The sequence below is a fragment of the Drosophila takahashii genome, chromosome 2L (assembly GCF_030179915.1).
Source record: "Drosophila takahashii strain IR98-3 E-12201 chromosome 2L, DtakHiC1v2, whole genome shotgun sequence".
Taxonomy (NCBI): Eukaryota; Metazoa; Arthropoda; class Insecta; order Diptera; family Drosophilidae; genus Drosophila; species Drosophila takahashii.
Genome location: NC_091678.1, coordinates 18,240,145 through 18,255,760, shown reverse-complemented (window position 1 = coordinate 18,255,760; position 15,616 = coordinate 18,240,145). Strand labels below are relative to the sequence as shown.

The 15,616-nt window shown below is 34.1% G+C and overlaps 2 protein-coding genes across 2 annotated transcripts; one reads left to right on the top strand and one right to left on the bottom strand.

Annotated features, from left to right (window-relative positions):
- Positions 1-1,046: 1,046 nt before the first annotated feature.
- Dnaaf4 (Dynein axonemal assembly factor 4) lies at positions 1,047-2,591 on the top strand. Its single transcript, XM_044395165.2, has 2 exons — positions 1,047-1,347; positions 1,932-2,591. The coding sequence occupies exons 1-2, from the start codon at positions 1,181-1,183 to the stop codon at positions 2,485-2,487; spliced, it is 723 nt and encodes a 240-aa protein (XP_044251100.1). The 5' UTR covers positions 1,047-1,180; the 3' UTR covers positions 2,488-2,591.
- Positions 2,592-5,456: 2,865 nt separating this feature from the next.
- Positions 5,457-15,582, bottom strand: nrv3 (nervana 3). Its single transcript, XM_017157262.3, has 8 exons — positions 15,396-15,582; positions 12,973-13,442; positions 8,626-8,766; positions 8,338-8,457; positions 7,724-7,890; positions 7,554-7,664; positions 7,313-7,478; positions 5,457-6,730 (listed from the first exon to the last, which is right to left on the bottom strand). The coding sequence occupies exons 2-8, from the start codon at positions 13,097-13,099 to the stop codon at positions 6,627-6,629; spliced, it is 936 nt and encodes a 311-aa protein (XP_017012751.2). The 5' UTR covers positions 13,100-13,442; positions 15,396-15,582; the 3' UTR covers positions 5,457-6,626.
- Positions 15,583-15,616: the final 34 nt, after the last annotated feature.

Here is a 15,616-nt window from a genome sequence, read left to right as displayed (position 1 = left end):
ATTAATTCTACATCTTAGCAACCAGAGTTTAGGAACGTTATACGAGTGCCTCACAATTTTATCTCCATAGTAACTTAGAGCAATTTATTTTTATAGATTCTGAGATGTAGTTGTTAAGTAAAAACATTTGTAAACCTTAAAAATATTTATTGTTAAAAATATTAGTTTACGATATGTCTAGAAAAGCTGGTTTTCGGGTTTCCATAGTTATGCGTTCTATGTTTGATTACAATCTTTGAATTGTTTTTATGTTTTAGTTGTTAGAATGATTCAACAAGAGATAAGAATTTAATATTAGATCGTCATGCAACTTCTATAACTCAAAAACTGAACTGAGATAATTTTAAACCGTTTTAAGATTTATATTTTAAATTCTAGTAGATTCTGTTTCCATTTCAAAATTCATAAACGAGCATTAGGAGTATATAATAATCAATATTCAGGCACATGCACTTTATGAGTGTCGAACATAAATTCTTTTAAGAAGTACGACAGGTACTTATTTCAAACAAACCGAATTACAATAACATGCCATTGCCCGTGTTCCCAAGAAAGGATTAAATAAGGCAAATAAAAGGAATTGTGGGTACAGTACAGGCGTCAGAACCGTAAAAAACCCGTAACCCGTTGCCAATCAATGTCGCTGGGAGCTGTTGTTGATGAATGACTATTCCTATGCAAATAGCAGTTCGTTTCGCGTGCAGGAGTCGTGACTAATTCAATCAGAGGAGCGGGAGCCAGAAGCTAGAACCCAGGAGCCAGGAGCAATGAGCTGCTCCTGGACTAGGCCACCGTGTCTTGTCTTGCCGAAAATGCAAATGCATTGCAAACGTTACAGGTGGGCAAGTGTGGGAAGGTAGTCCTGAGCGAGTCCTGGGTCCAGGAACGGGGGTTCCAAAACAACCAATCGTTGTTTGGTCGATGGGAAACGCAGCCGGCTCTCGCGTTTTGGTGATTCGAAGTTCGAACCCTGGTAAATATTCAAATTAAATCGAGGGGGAAAGCGGCCAATATGCGCCGCAAGTGAACAGTCGGGCGGGTAGTTGGCCCTGTCGTAGTTGTCGTCGCAAAGTCCCCAGTTCCGGCCACTTCCAAAACATAAGTTCCTGCCTATTGTCAGTCGAGGACCAGCAGCAGAAGAGCCACGGCAGCAGCAGCGCAAACGGACAAGCAACTCATTATGGTTCAGATTTCGCAGACTGAGGAGGACATCAAGATCTCCATCGAACTCAATCGACTGGTGACCCGCAAACCGGATGTTGTCCTCCTGCCGCAGTATTTGAAATTCAACAATCCACCTATTTTCTTTGAGCGCCATTTGGCCCAGGAGATTGACGAAATGGCTAGGTGAGTTGGCCAGTTCTACTAAATGAAAATAATATTCGGGTATAAAAAGGGTGTTTCAGATAAGAATCCTTTAAAATTTTCAGAGTGAATATATAATTATTAGCCTAAAACTAATATATATAAATTAAAATAATAAATAGAATTAATCGTTTTTTTCCAGTAATAAATTATTAAATACATCTTCAATTTGGAAAATAGTTCTTAAAAGATCATGCCTTTTAAAAAACCTTATAGTAAGGATGTTTCAGATAAATATCCTTTAAAATTTTGTGAATAAATAAATATTAGCCTAAATTAATAAGTTATAAATTAAAATAAGGAATAGAATTAATTGGTTTTTAGAACTTCATTAACTATGTATATCTCCAATTTTGAAAGTAGGTCCTAAAAGATCTTGCCTATTATATTAACGATTTTCCGGTCACTTACAGCTTCTGCCGCATCTTTAAGAACGAGGCCCGTATCGTTTTGAATAGAATTTATCTTCTTTTTTGTAGAACTAATTCATTACATTATCTTTAAGTTGGAAAGTAGGTCCTAAAAGATCTTGCCTATTGTATTAACGATTTTCCGGTCACTTACAGCTTCTGCCGCATCTTTAAGAACGAGGCCCGCATCGTTCTAGTGAAGAAAGAGAAGGGCTTTTGGCCCGAGATGTTTCAGAAGCTGGACAAGGAGGCACTAATGCAGAAGCGCCTGGAGATCGCAGATTTGATCGTAGAGCGGAACAAGAAGCGGGACGAGAAGGCTCTGGAGCGGTACGAGAACAAGCGGCGGGCTGAGATCGAGAAGGAGATCAAGCGGGAGACGGCCATGCGGGAGCGGGTCAAGCAGTTCCAGGAGAACTCGGTGCGCGAGGCCCTCGTGGTGGATGTACGCAAGGAGGCCCAAGCGACGCCCAAGCCCGATCCGCTGCAGTATCCGCCGTCGTCGATGGCCGCCAGTCGCCTGGCCACGCCCCTCATGCGCCCGCCCATGAGCTCAGTCCGCGGCAGCGGACGGATCACCGTGAGCTTCACCACCCAGCACAAGCGGACCACACCGAAGCGGGAGTCCCAGGTCACTATGGAGAAGGCATACGCCGCCGCCGGAGGACCCAATGCAAATGTCCAGTCTCCAATGGACAGCGTGGATGAATGAGGTGGAGTCCCTTTTACAATCGTACATCGTTTCGTGTGCGTGACTGTCCTAAGTGTTTCCTATTTTATTATTCCATCAAATAAATCTACAGGTGTTGGCTTTAATTGAATCAGAACCTGGAGGGGTTTTATTTGACGGGTATTCGAGATTTTCGTAGGGGCAAAACCTTATAATTATCTCTTTCTGGGAAGATGCTATTGCTAGAAATTATAGGTGAACTCAGTTGACCCCCTCCAAGGGTTTAAAAAGTATAGAATATAAAACACCTTTTGTGCTTGTTTTTTGTTTATTTGGAATTACTTAATTCCATATCAACATAATATTTTTATTGAATTCAGTAAAATTTTTCAAACATTTCATTTTTTTGTTACTCGTACATGACTTTATTTTAAGGGGCTTTCTTCAAGTTTTATGTAGCTTGTGGTTGTTGTTCTTCTTCCTTTTTCCGTTGATGTTCATTTACTTCTTGATGTAAGTTCCATTTAAATTACAGCTTACATATTTTATGACTTTTTAATATTTATATTTTTATCGTTAAACTTAAATAATACAAAAAGCAGTGTTTGTTTTTCGTCTTGTTACCCACATTTTTTTAGTTTTCCAGTGATTTTATTGAGGATTTGTTTAACATTAATTAAAGCAATTTGAATTTTCAGAATTTCTAAAATAGACAACGAAAACAAATTTATTTATCGATTAACTTCCTTTCGGATTTAAGAACTTTTTAACCAAAACATGTTATTGTTGTTTAATTTAATTTATAACTACTATGAATTAGAGCTTTGGTTTTTTCATATATTCTTCGTAAACTAAATTTATTAAGCTTCTGCTAATTTCTCATGTATGGGACTTTTGTTAAATTATTGTTGTTAATCTATTGTTATTGTTGTAAATCAAAATCCATAAATGTATGCATACTTAAGTGTAATTTTCCATTGTTGCTTCATTTTGTTTACCATTTATGTATATAACATTTGCATATATTTATATGTATATATATGCCTATATATAGCTTATTTTTAATACAGTTTCTTTTTATTTTTCTAGTTCATTTTATTTTTCTAATGCCGCTAATTTTCCCATAATTTTTTTTCGTTTATTTCGTATGTATATATACCAATTGCAAATAAAAGTAAAGTTAACAAATTTTCATTAAATAATTTCCATTGCCTCACCTTTTGGGTTTGAACACACGCCGCAGTGTGTCTCACTTTCCTGTGGGAGATCTTAAAAAACTTGCATGCTCGGAAATTTGTTTGTTGAAAAGTTTGCGGCCTGATTAGCTATTTTTCGTAGCGAAAGTTCGATAAGATCATTGGACATATAAATTTGTGATTATGTCAAGTCCTTTAAAGAATCGTTGGAAAAACCGTTTTGAAATTTTTTGAACATTAATTGCTGTTGCCTTGCGTATGTATCATATGGTTTGCGGGTTTACATACAAAAATGTCAATTTTAATGGTTTTTATATTTCTTTTCGTTTTATTTTACATACATAAAAAATGGCAGTTTATATATATGCTTGTTAAATATAATTTATTCAATTGTGTGCTAGTAGTTGCCGTTAGTGAAGAATAGAAAGCCTTTAAAGTATTCTTAGATTCTTTTGGATTCGAATCATATAATGAGTAAATGGTAACCGCTGACGAGCAAGGCTAAACTGAGGCTGAAGAAAATAAATTTGTAAATGAATTTTTGTAAGCTATAGGGTTCAAACATTTACTTGGCAGTTTTTCTTTATACGTTTATTATATATTTTGTTATGGAAAATATTAATTCTTTTGTTTACAAGATCTTTTACCCTAGATAACCTATTAACATTTATCGGCGGTTTTCGGGGAACACACTTTGCCGGGACAAAACCAAATAAAATGTCGACTTCGAGTCTAATTTTGTGCGTGAAAATCTTGAGATGGAAAATAAACTTATAATTTATTTGGTAGTTCAATTTTAGCTCTGCCCGCGGTTACCTGGTCATTAACGAACTATTTGTTTCAAATGATCTCCCAACAGGTATTTGTTGTGTTCAATGATGACAATTGTTGCTATAATTTTATTATACTACTTAACTAATTACTTTCATTTATAATTTGTTAAGCTTAGTCTTAGGAAAACATGCACTAGCAAAGATTTTAGAAAACAATTTTTTTATTTTAGTTTTTCAGAATTCTGCGTGCCTTGAATTCTAAAAAGAGCTGTTCAAAAACATTCCTTCAATAACTAAAACTGGTTAAATCGGCTTCAATAATGCCAGATAGATCTTTTAAAACAATGTTGAATTTTTGTAATTTGTAATGAAAACGGACAAAATTGAAATTTTTAAACTTAATCCTTTTTATCGTTATTAAGCAGGTTTTTTTCATTTTATGAAAGTATTCAATTTCTCCATAATTCATTTATTTTATTTCTTGAAATTTTCATTTAAATTTAGTTTTGTTATTTATTTTATGCTTTTCGCTCTTGCTTGTTTTTTTTTGGCAAAACTTTTTAGCATTTTATTAGGCTTATCACCTTACATTACTCTTAGAAATTACACTAGTTGAAGTGGATGGAAAAAGGGATAATTATTAAGCTTTTGTTATGCCGGTTGCGAGCTTTCTTTTTCGAGTATTTTTTGGGAAAATAGACAGCTTTGTTTTAAGTTAGTGGCGGCTCAAATGTTTATATTTTTCTTATTTTCCGAGTCTAGTCTGTGGGTAAATAAAAGTGTAGGTCTGTGCCTCGGCCGCATGCTAAACTAAAATTAGGTTTTAAGTTTCTAATTTCCAATAATTTTTTGGTTTAAAGCCTACTTTTAGTTTGAAATGCGGACGAAAATACGTCCGTTAATATGATATAATGTAATTTAGATGGGATTTTCTGTTCCACGAAGAAGTAAAGGACTTCTAATAATGTTCTTAAAAGAGGGATGGGCTGTCCTAGGAATGTTTAGTTAGGATTCGCTGTAAAACATATGAGATGGAAACGGATTTTTTTATTTAGTTAAAACAACTTGGATTTATTTATATTATATTTGTGTTGTTGTATACATAATATATTTTAATTATATATGTCTTCATTTTTATTGTAACCAGTAACCTCTTTACTCTTATTTCAGCTATTTATTCTGTTTGCATCATTTATATTTGTTTAAATTAGATTCTTTCATCTGATTTACCCAATAAAGATCTTGGATTTGGGGTTTTCAATAATAAGTAAAGAGTACCAATTTGAAATATGTCCTTGTTTGCTTTTGAGTTTTTGTTCATTTATGCCTTCTTATTAAGTATGCTCCTTGTTTTGTCATTTGCAGATCTTGTTAATTGGTGTATTAAAGAATCTACCATTTATGTTCTTTTATTTATAAATGTAGTATTCAAACAAGTAAGAGTTTTGTGTTTGTCGTTTACATGCGTGAAAATGATTCGCTCTGCTTACACCTAGCACAAATTTAAAAAAATTATATTTCGGAATCCTAAGCAATATATTATGCTTTTAGGATATTCTGGGTGCTGACGAGGAGTGGATAGAGAAGAACTTTTAAATATAAATAATATTTTAATCAATTTTGTTATCATTTAAGGACATTTGAAGTTTTAAGTTTTAAAGCTTTCTTCGCTGAGCTTTTATCGGAAATATTTACTGTTCCAAAAATGACACTAAGAAACCGATAAAATGTAATAGGAAAATAATTTATTTTGTCTTCTTTTAAAAGTTTACTACTGATAATATTATTTGGTGCCTAAATTATGAACTAAATAAAAATGTCCTAAAAATTAAAGTTTTTTGAGTCATTCAGTGTGGGGTGTTCTTTGATTAGCGTTGGGTAAGTTTTTATTTTGCTTAATTTTTTTTTATTTTGCTTTATAGGGCTAGTTTTTTTTTGTAATCTTTACGTTTTTTATTTTGTCCTTGTAGCTTCATTGTTTTAATTTTGTCTTTGGTTGCTGCTGTATCTCGCATGTTTTTATTGCATTAACTAGTTGTTTATGCACTGCTACATTTTTCTTGTTTCGGTTTTGTGTGTGGGTGTTGTTGCTGGTTTTTTTTTTCTATATTTCTTTCTTTTCTTTTAATTCAATTTCTCTTAGATTTTTCGATGGCTGCCTCCTTGATACTGCCGATCTCTCATGCCCGATGTAATTTTCTTAGCGCATCTCTTAATCGACCATCAACTCGAAGTGAACGGATCCTCTTCTGTCTGAACGGTCGTGGTTGATGTTGCGGGCCCAAGCTTTACACTCAATGTTGATCAAAACGCCGGCTAAAAAGCAAGAAATACAAAATGTTGTATATTTAAATTTTACCAAATATTTTAAAACAAGTTCACATTTTTTAAAAACAAGCTTAAAATATTGAATACACAATTTAGTTCAGTAATATTATTATTGTATTGTTATTAAACTTTTTTTTAAGTGTAAAATATGTTTGTTTTCGGGCGCCAGTTTTAAGTCGGTCATCGACTGGAAATAAAATTATTTTCCATCAGATTTCCCCACTAAGTCCTATCTTAATTGTTCGTAACCCACTTATGAGTCCCATTATTATCCGAATACAGAGCTTAGAAAATGTAAAACAAAGAAGAAATATAAGAACGCACTTCCACATTCGTTGTAAGGATTTCTTTGTACTTTCCTTCAGGAACTATTTATTATTATTTATTGTACCGTAAAATTTAAGTTTTGTGAACAGAAAGTGTGTCGCTTAGACAATAGTAGCGGATTATTTTATATGGAGTAGACCATAAAAACATTTTAATTTTTTATTTTTTTTTAAAGTTTTCTTGTTACTTTGTATTACTATGATATTTAATTTATACTTTAAAATGAATTGACATTTTACTTACTTTCAACGGTAAATTGAACAGCAACAATGGGCGGTATGTATCCCTGAATATTTTTGAATGGGAAATAGTAACGAGGGAATCCCATGCGTGGATAATAATCACGTGCCTTAATGTTCTCAACATCGGCGGGATTCTCACCCTCGCACGATACCCAAACCACATTGGTCTAAAGGAGAAGAAGTAAATAAATGGTTTTATTGTATTTATTTATTAGGTATTATTATATTCTTCGTAAACTCACTTCATTGGGTCTAAGGCTTTGCTTTTCTTTGATGTGCTGTTTTAGTTCCTCTGGCATGTGGTCTGGCAAAGTCTTTGAATCGTTGTAAATTTCTGGTACCCAATTGTAAATCTAATAAAAATCCAGTTTAAAATATTTGTATTTTTAATCCAGTAGATGAAGTAGTTTACCTTATTCAACTTTAGGAATATACATGGCCTGGCCACATGATAGCCAAAGTTGTTGTCGGCTGTGCATGGTGCGAAGCTGGAGACCTCAATGCCGCAGACTTTGTCTTCTTGTGGTGGATGATCGAAGCTGCAGTTAACTTGATTCTGCTTCTCAAGATCCTCGTAAGCTAGGAATTTTAACAAACACTTTTAAGAAACATGCTCCAATCATGACTTAAAGGATTTGTATAGCCTACATTTCTGGCTAAATACTTTCTATTGCGTAGCAATAAAGTTTATTATTTGCTTTTTGGAAAGTCAGAGTTTAACTTACTGTGATCTTTTTATTGTAGTATTTCAAAAATCAAAATATTAAAAAACCACAATTTAAAATCAATAAAAAAAGAGCATCGGGTGCCGATGCTAAGAATAATTTATCATGCATAAATTAAAACAAGAAAAGTAAGTAACAAATTCGTACAGCAAATTATTTAATTTAAAACACATAAGAGGTATTAAACCATTAACCGAATGTTGTTAAAAAGGAAAATAATTGTCTTTTAAATTATTTTATTTACATATACTAAAAAAGAATTTAATATAGACTATATTTATTAAAAGAATTAATTACTTACATTTCAGGAAACGGGAAGTCTCATCCACCCAGTATTTATAATTATCCACCTTGGATGCTTCGTACCAGACTAATGTGCTCTCAACATTGGCCTCTGGGGGCATTGGTCGGAAGCCAAGACCTAATGTGAAGAGAAATATATGTATTTCCCCCTTAATTATTAACTCAATTCATTTTTGCGATTATAAAACAATAACAAAACAAAGGCAAAATCCTATGAGAATATAACTATCAAAAATTGTACTCTGACTAACAATATAACATAAATTAATTTTGTTACGTTAGTCACCTGGGTTGGATCCAATCAAACCATTGTCGAGCATCCATTTGGGCTTTTCATTGTCCAACGTTTGATAAAATACCGTAAAAATGGCAGCAAAGAATCCAGTTAACGCCGCATAAAATATTATGTAGAAAAGAAGAATTTTCGCTGAAAAGATTGAGAACAAAAAAATATTAGACATGAAATTTTAAAATTAAATCATATAAAATTAGTTAATTAATTGTATTTATTTTATTTCGGGAAAGAAATTAAGAATAGGCAATTATTTTTTTATTCAATTTTAACATTTGATTATAATAAATATAGCATTTTATAGCACTCGGTTCCATAATTTTGAATAAAAATAATAATAAGCAAAACTAAAGACTAAATTAAAATTGTTGGTATATTTGCCATTTTAAACAAATTCTTGTTCATATTGAAAATTTCAGATGCAGAAAAAGGTGATCGACAAATTGAAATCGAAGAAACTGATTTCAACGTTAGCCAGTGGCATGTTTTCAGCGGCCAATGATTTTGCCATTCCTTAAAGATGAGAGTTTTATTCTGACGTGCGTAGTGAAAGTTGAATAGCAACTATTGTAGGCCAACCGTGTCTCCACAAGAATTACATATGTATATTAAATTGCTGAACATTGATGCACATTTTAGAGCAGTTCAAGAAAGGAGCCCAACGACACTAAGAGAGTGCTTGTTACTCGGGGTGCCCTTTTATTCTTTCGGGCGAGTTCGAGAGGGTGGTACATACATATATAAATAAATGAAATAAAGACAGGACAGAGAAACAAGGGGAACCAAACAACTTGTTGTGTGTTAGCCCACTTTTAAGCTGTGCGAACAAAAACATAAATTTTGGCTAAGAAGACTCAGAACATCTTGTATAATTCGTAAATAATAAATAAATGCATAATAAATGCATCAATAATGTGAAATATTGATATACATATATCATCAATACATTTTAAGATGTGCTCATAGTTTCACAATCGTCAAATATCCTAATTTTTTCACACGGATGGACCCGTGGGACGAGACAATGAGGAAGAAGTTATTTTTGCATACTTTTGAACTATTACATTTCCGTTTACTTGAGACCTAAAAAGATTCAAGCAACTGAACACAAATTGTCAATTTATTTCTCACACGGGATGTGAGACCATTGCGAATTTCCGATCATTATCTTGATAAATTGACGCGGGTAGTTCGTTGTCAGTAAGAAGTATCTGTTTATTAATTCGTTTGAATGTGTTGCAACGTGGGAAAAAATGCTGAGCTAACTTTCAGAATTTTTAATTGAGAGTCGACCAAATTATTTTATTCAACAACAATTTCTCAAAATTCTACATTCTCTTAAACTATTAGAGAAAAAGGGTATATTTGTTGGAAATTTCTAATTACTAACTAAGAACGTTTTTAAGATAAATTTATTGGCTGTTATATTCTGATTCTTACAAAATGTATCTATTTTCCTAAAGGTAATCATTTCCTAACTATGATTTCCTTTGACCAAGTTCCAACACTGCCAAAGAATTCAATCCAAAGAATACCTTCATTGCATGTCCCAGTGTTGTTGCTTCTATGAAAAAACCTATTGATTCACATTCAAGTCCTTGTTACTGACGATTAACTTTGGGGGCTCTGTTTGTGTGTGTAAACACCTGACCAGGACAAGTTAAAGTGAACTGGGACTGTTACGTACGCCAGGCGCTGGCTCTTCCGAACTCTTGCGCTCTCAGCTGCGCTCTCTGCTTCCAACATTCCCCGTCTGCTTGCCTGCCGTTCTATATATACCTATCTTGAACTTTGACATTTCCACTGAGCTGCACTTTATACTGGAAAATTGTAACAAGCTATGAGTAGGCTTTCTGTCATCTACCCAATCCCATTCCGGCGTTGCGTGGTTCACTCTTACTCCCTTTTTTTGTAAGCCAAATTATTAAAATAGTTAAATAAGAGTAAGGCAGATGAAAAGAGAGAAAGAGTAGTTCATAATATGTTTGCCATCTTCGTTTGACGAGCTAAAAACTAGTGACGATATCAGGTTTTGCGCCAAAATAATTTATAAATAAAAAAAGACATTTTCTACACTAAAAAAAAATATAAAGAAATAAATAAATTTGGCTGGTATAAGTGTATTATGGCTGACACTCTGCTATTCTTATTCTGTCAAAGTAATTAAAGAAAGTAATTTTTTTAATTTACTTTCTTCTTGTTTTCATTTATTCGTTAAAAATATTGGGTGGTTTTTCGATCAAAAAGCAAACAGAAAAAACACTCTGAGCTCTAATAAATGGTCAACGATAGAGCTATCATAACCGAATTAAGAATGTGGTTTATTCAATGTCTATCTTTCAAACACTACTGATCGGTATAGTTGAACGAAGATTGAAAGCATTGGTTACCCAAAGTTACTTTTTAGTATATTAAAAAAATTTAAAAACTCTGTTTTTAAACATTAGTTGTACAAAAGTCAAATAGATTTGTATACTTAGGCTCCGGTCTTGTAAGCCTAGCTATTTCATTTGGAAATCGTATTTCGAGCTACTTACACTTTCAAGCTAATACTTTTTTTGCAATATTGTGCAAATCTTTTAGGACTCGATTGCTAATTGTGGTGTTACCCATTTTAAGGGTAAAATTTTTAACAGATTTCTTCTTTAAAATTTGTAGCGTATTATTTAGCAGATAGACAGCTAACTTTCAGATGACAGTGTAAATTGCTTTGTTTTCCCTTTAATTGTTTTACTGGTAGCCTTGTCTGCGATGCAAGTTGATTTCAATAATTGAGTGCTAGATGAATTTATATTTTTTAAATTGCTGATATCTTTATTGTGGCAATTGACAAATGGACTGAGATTTCGTTTAGAAAATAAGTTTTTATTATTTAACCATTTGCCAAATTATGAACACATAATGGACTATAAAGTCATTTCTTGCCTAACAAATCGAGAATAGGGCTATACAAGTAATTTTAACTCAAGAACAAAGCTACAGTTCACTATAAATGGGTTAAACACAGAGACAAGCCGTAGAAACCCCCACGTTTTAACGCTCACTCTACTAATCTGTTAGCTGAACACAAATTGATGCAATGAGGTTACAATTGATTTTTGTTGGTTATTTTTTCTACAGGAGACGAATCGCATGTTCGATTTGTGTTTTACTATTGCACTGCGAGTCATTAAAGAATAACTGGGTTATTTGCCATTTAGGGTAAATCAATAAAATATATGTGAATAAAATTAAAAAAATTTTAATCGGTTCCCATTCTTTGTTATAAAAATTCGATGTATTCTATTTAATTCTTATATATGGTAAGTCAAAAAGAATTGTACACACGATGTGTATAATGTAAATATTTCTGTTCCGAGAGAGGTCTACCATTTTGAAAATAATAGTATAAGGTATAACCCAGAATTAGCCACCTTAGAATTTCCTACTAATGTTTTTTAAACAAACTTTTAAACTTTTTTTTATTTTCCTGAAAGCATAAAAGCTATTAACTTCGCTAAAACTTCGAATTTATCAAAGTCTTTCAAAAAAATTGTATTTTGTTGTAGCGAACCGGAAAAGCCAAAAATAGGAATTTTATATATTTACATTTATATTTATATTTATATCAATATACATTTTTCGCCCCTTCAGTACTGCTGGAGGGTTCCCATTATGCAATCAACTAAGAACTCAAAATGGAATAGGTGCCTAAATTTGCACTTTCGATTTTCTGCACCAACAAATTTTTGTTTGTTTTTATAAAGAATAACAAATTACTTTAAAAGTGGATAAATGTTTTCTTATCCAATCGTCCCCATAAATAGGTTTGACAATTTGTTGTTGCGATGACACAATATATTTAATGATAAGTACGTTTTTAACACCCTATAAGTAATATTTGCACCAATTCGTGCTGATAAGTTATACACTATACAATCAATATAAAATGGATAATGGGATAGGTATCCAAATATGTAGTCGTTGGTATCAAGTGAAGTGTACACCCCCTTGGCTTTGCAATTTATTGATTTTCATATTTAGACTACGAACGCGACTAGTAAACGCGTTTGGGCGTTTACAGTTGCATCACTACCTAAAGGACTGAAAGCTTTTGAATTATAAAACACCGATAAAGACGCATGTAAAGTCGTTACTGATCTTTACAAAACATTTATATTTCGAATTTCTAGCAAATGCCATAATTTTTCTAAAACGGACAATGGCAAAAGTAACAAAAATGTTAGAAGGAATGAACCTCAGTGGTAAAATATCTTAAAAATTTGAAGTAATAATGTTTGATGTCCGAATCTTATAGTCATAGTTAAGTATAAGTTTTAATCTAAGGTTTGATGTACTTACCCCAACTGGAACCGGTGCGTCCAAGGCATTGGCTAGTTTCACTGTTCCATAGGAATTTTTTGAAACCCTCCCATTTGCCCATTTTTACCGGCGGTGCGTAGTATTCACCAATTTTTTTATCAGCCATTTTAGTGCTTTTGTTTTCTCGGCGCCGTTGATTTCACTTGAACTACTTATTCGTCTTGTCACTCTGGTTGTAGAAGGGTGTCTTGTCTATCAAGCGAGTTCTTGTTAGACTTTTTGTTAGGTGTAGTTCTTTGTAGCTTAGGGTTTAAGTTAAATTTTTTAACGCTTATTGAATATTAATGAATTATATATATTTTTTTATTTATATATGTTTTTGGTGTTAATTTTGGTTTTATTTTTTGGGTGAGTCTTTCTTAATCAACTGCTTTGGTACATCATTTTGGTTTTTTTTAATGTTTGTAACAGTATTTTGTTAAGATTTTTGCTCTAAATCTGTTTGGTTACTGAAAAATATAAAGAGAAATTGGGTTTAACATTTTTACAATTAATAGTTTGTGAAGAGCACCTGCTGAGTAAATTGTGGAATTTAAGTTTATTTTTGCGGATTTTATTTTTTCCTTGGTTTTGGAAAGAAAACTAAGTTGCTACCTCGGAATTTGTATTGATTTTTGTTTATGTAAGAGTAGCCTATGCTTTGCTATTTTTTTTTTCTAGTTATCCTTTTAGAAACCAATCAATAGTAGTTATTCCTGCTTATGTAAAATTTTCCTTTCCTGCATTTGGCGCTTGGCAAACATAGCTTTTTTCTTTTACCGAATAGTTTTTCTTCTTGGCCGCGATTCGGCGCAGCCAAATGTATACGTAAGAAAAATTGTATTTCTAAACAACCATATTTTCCGCTTTCAATACCAAACCGTATGTATTGTTTAGCAAGGACTTTTTTGAATTTTTAAAATAATTTGTTTACAACTTTATGTTTTAGAAATGTATGAGCTCACTGCCGTAAACTAAATTGAAGTCACCTCTGCCGATTTCAGCCACACGCTCTGCCAACTGTTATGTAATCTTAAGTGTGGAAAAAAGCATCGGCAAGCCAAGCCAAGCAGCTCCGAGCATGCGCAGGGAGTCGAAGGGAGCCGAAAAGCGCTGAAGAGAGCGCGACTGGAATCTTTCCTTGGAAGGTTATTTGTTCCCTTCATGGGGTAGGGTAGGGGTAGGGGTAGGGGTTGGGGTAGGGTCCTCGCCATGAAAGTTGACAGCTGGGCGCCAGCTTAATGACAGTTTCAAGGGGGGTTCCCAGAGGGATGGGCAGATGGGTGGGTGGTGTGTACCCGCTGGGCCCCAGCGCAAATCCAATCCTAGAGACCACCGGGAAATGGCTTGCAGTTTTGCAACCCTGTTCAGCTGACGCCCAAAGGCAGCCGCACACTTTTCGCAATCAACTGCGGACAATGGGGCGAAACCGCCAGGTCAGATATCCTGATGATGTTGATGCCAGCGCGCTTATCACAGGAGTTCCCCTGTTCCCCTTGTTCTTCTTTTCATGGAAAATTCGCTTGGCTTGGCTTACATTTTGTTCTGTAGCTGATGACGCCGCTGCCGACGTCGCTGTCTTTTTTCGCGACGCTCATTGCGCAACGCGCCCGACTCGACTCGGCCCCGCTTCAGATTCAGATTCAGCTTTCGCTTCTATTTCTGTTTCTACGGCTTTGCTGCCTGTAGATGGTGGGTGGGTATTCAGAATGTAAATGTGAATGTGACTGTGAGTGTAAATGCGAACGCCTAGCCTAGAAAAGGGCAAAGCGCACAAAAGTAGGCAACGCACAAACACAAAGCTGGGGATACACAAATAGGCATTTCATTCCTTTTTTCTCGGGCTTAGTGCAATTTTCCTAGCTATTCGGATATCCGCTTCAATTCTCTAAAAATCGATAAGACCACCGATTCCGATTCGAACATTACGTCCTTGACCCATTGCCATCTCAATTAAATACCCTTTCCCACACTATTTTTAAAATGTTCTCATGTTCTTATAAATACTTTTCACTTGCACTTATAAAATTTTCACTCACACACGCACTCTTCATAGTTCTTTAATTTTATTTTAGGGTCCTTGGTTGCAGCCAGCTGAGAAAAAATCGAATTTTAGTATGTATATAGGTTTTACAAGGATATCTTTTCTGCTATCGCAGTGTCCTCATTGCCGACGTCGACGTAATCAATGAAATTTTTTCTCCTTAGCACAACGAGCTTTCTGTGTATTTATATCAATAATTATTGGGCACTTTGATTCGATTCGCATACGGCACTTCGTTTATTTCAATCACTGTCTGCCGAACACATCGATAACTTTATTTGTTTAATTTTATGTTTGTGGATTTTTATGTAATCAGCGCTTGGTGGAAATACGTAAGACTGGTATTTGGGTATTTGGCTATTTTCAGTGACACACATACAGAATGGATTTTCTTTTGCCTTCAGGCGCTCCCCCTCCACGCAGACTTGTACTTAATAGCTCCAGAGATAGTGGTATATATGCAGATGCATATACATATATGTCTGTATGTATATCTCTATGCCGTTAATCCGCCAGCGAGTGCGAGTAGCAACCGTCCACAGTTAAAACGCCAATGATAGTGCCACCGTTGCCGCAGCTTGCAGCTTGGCTTTCGGCAAA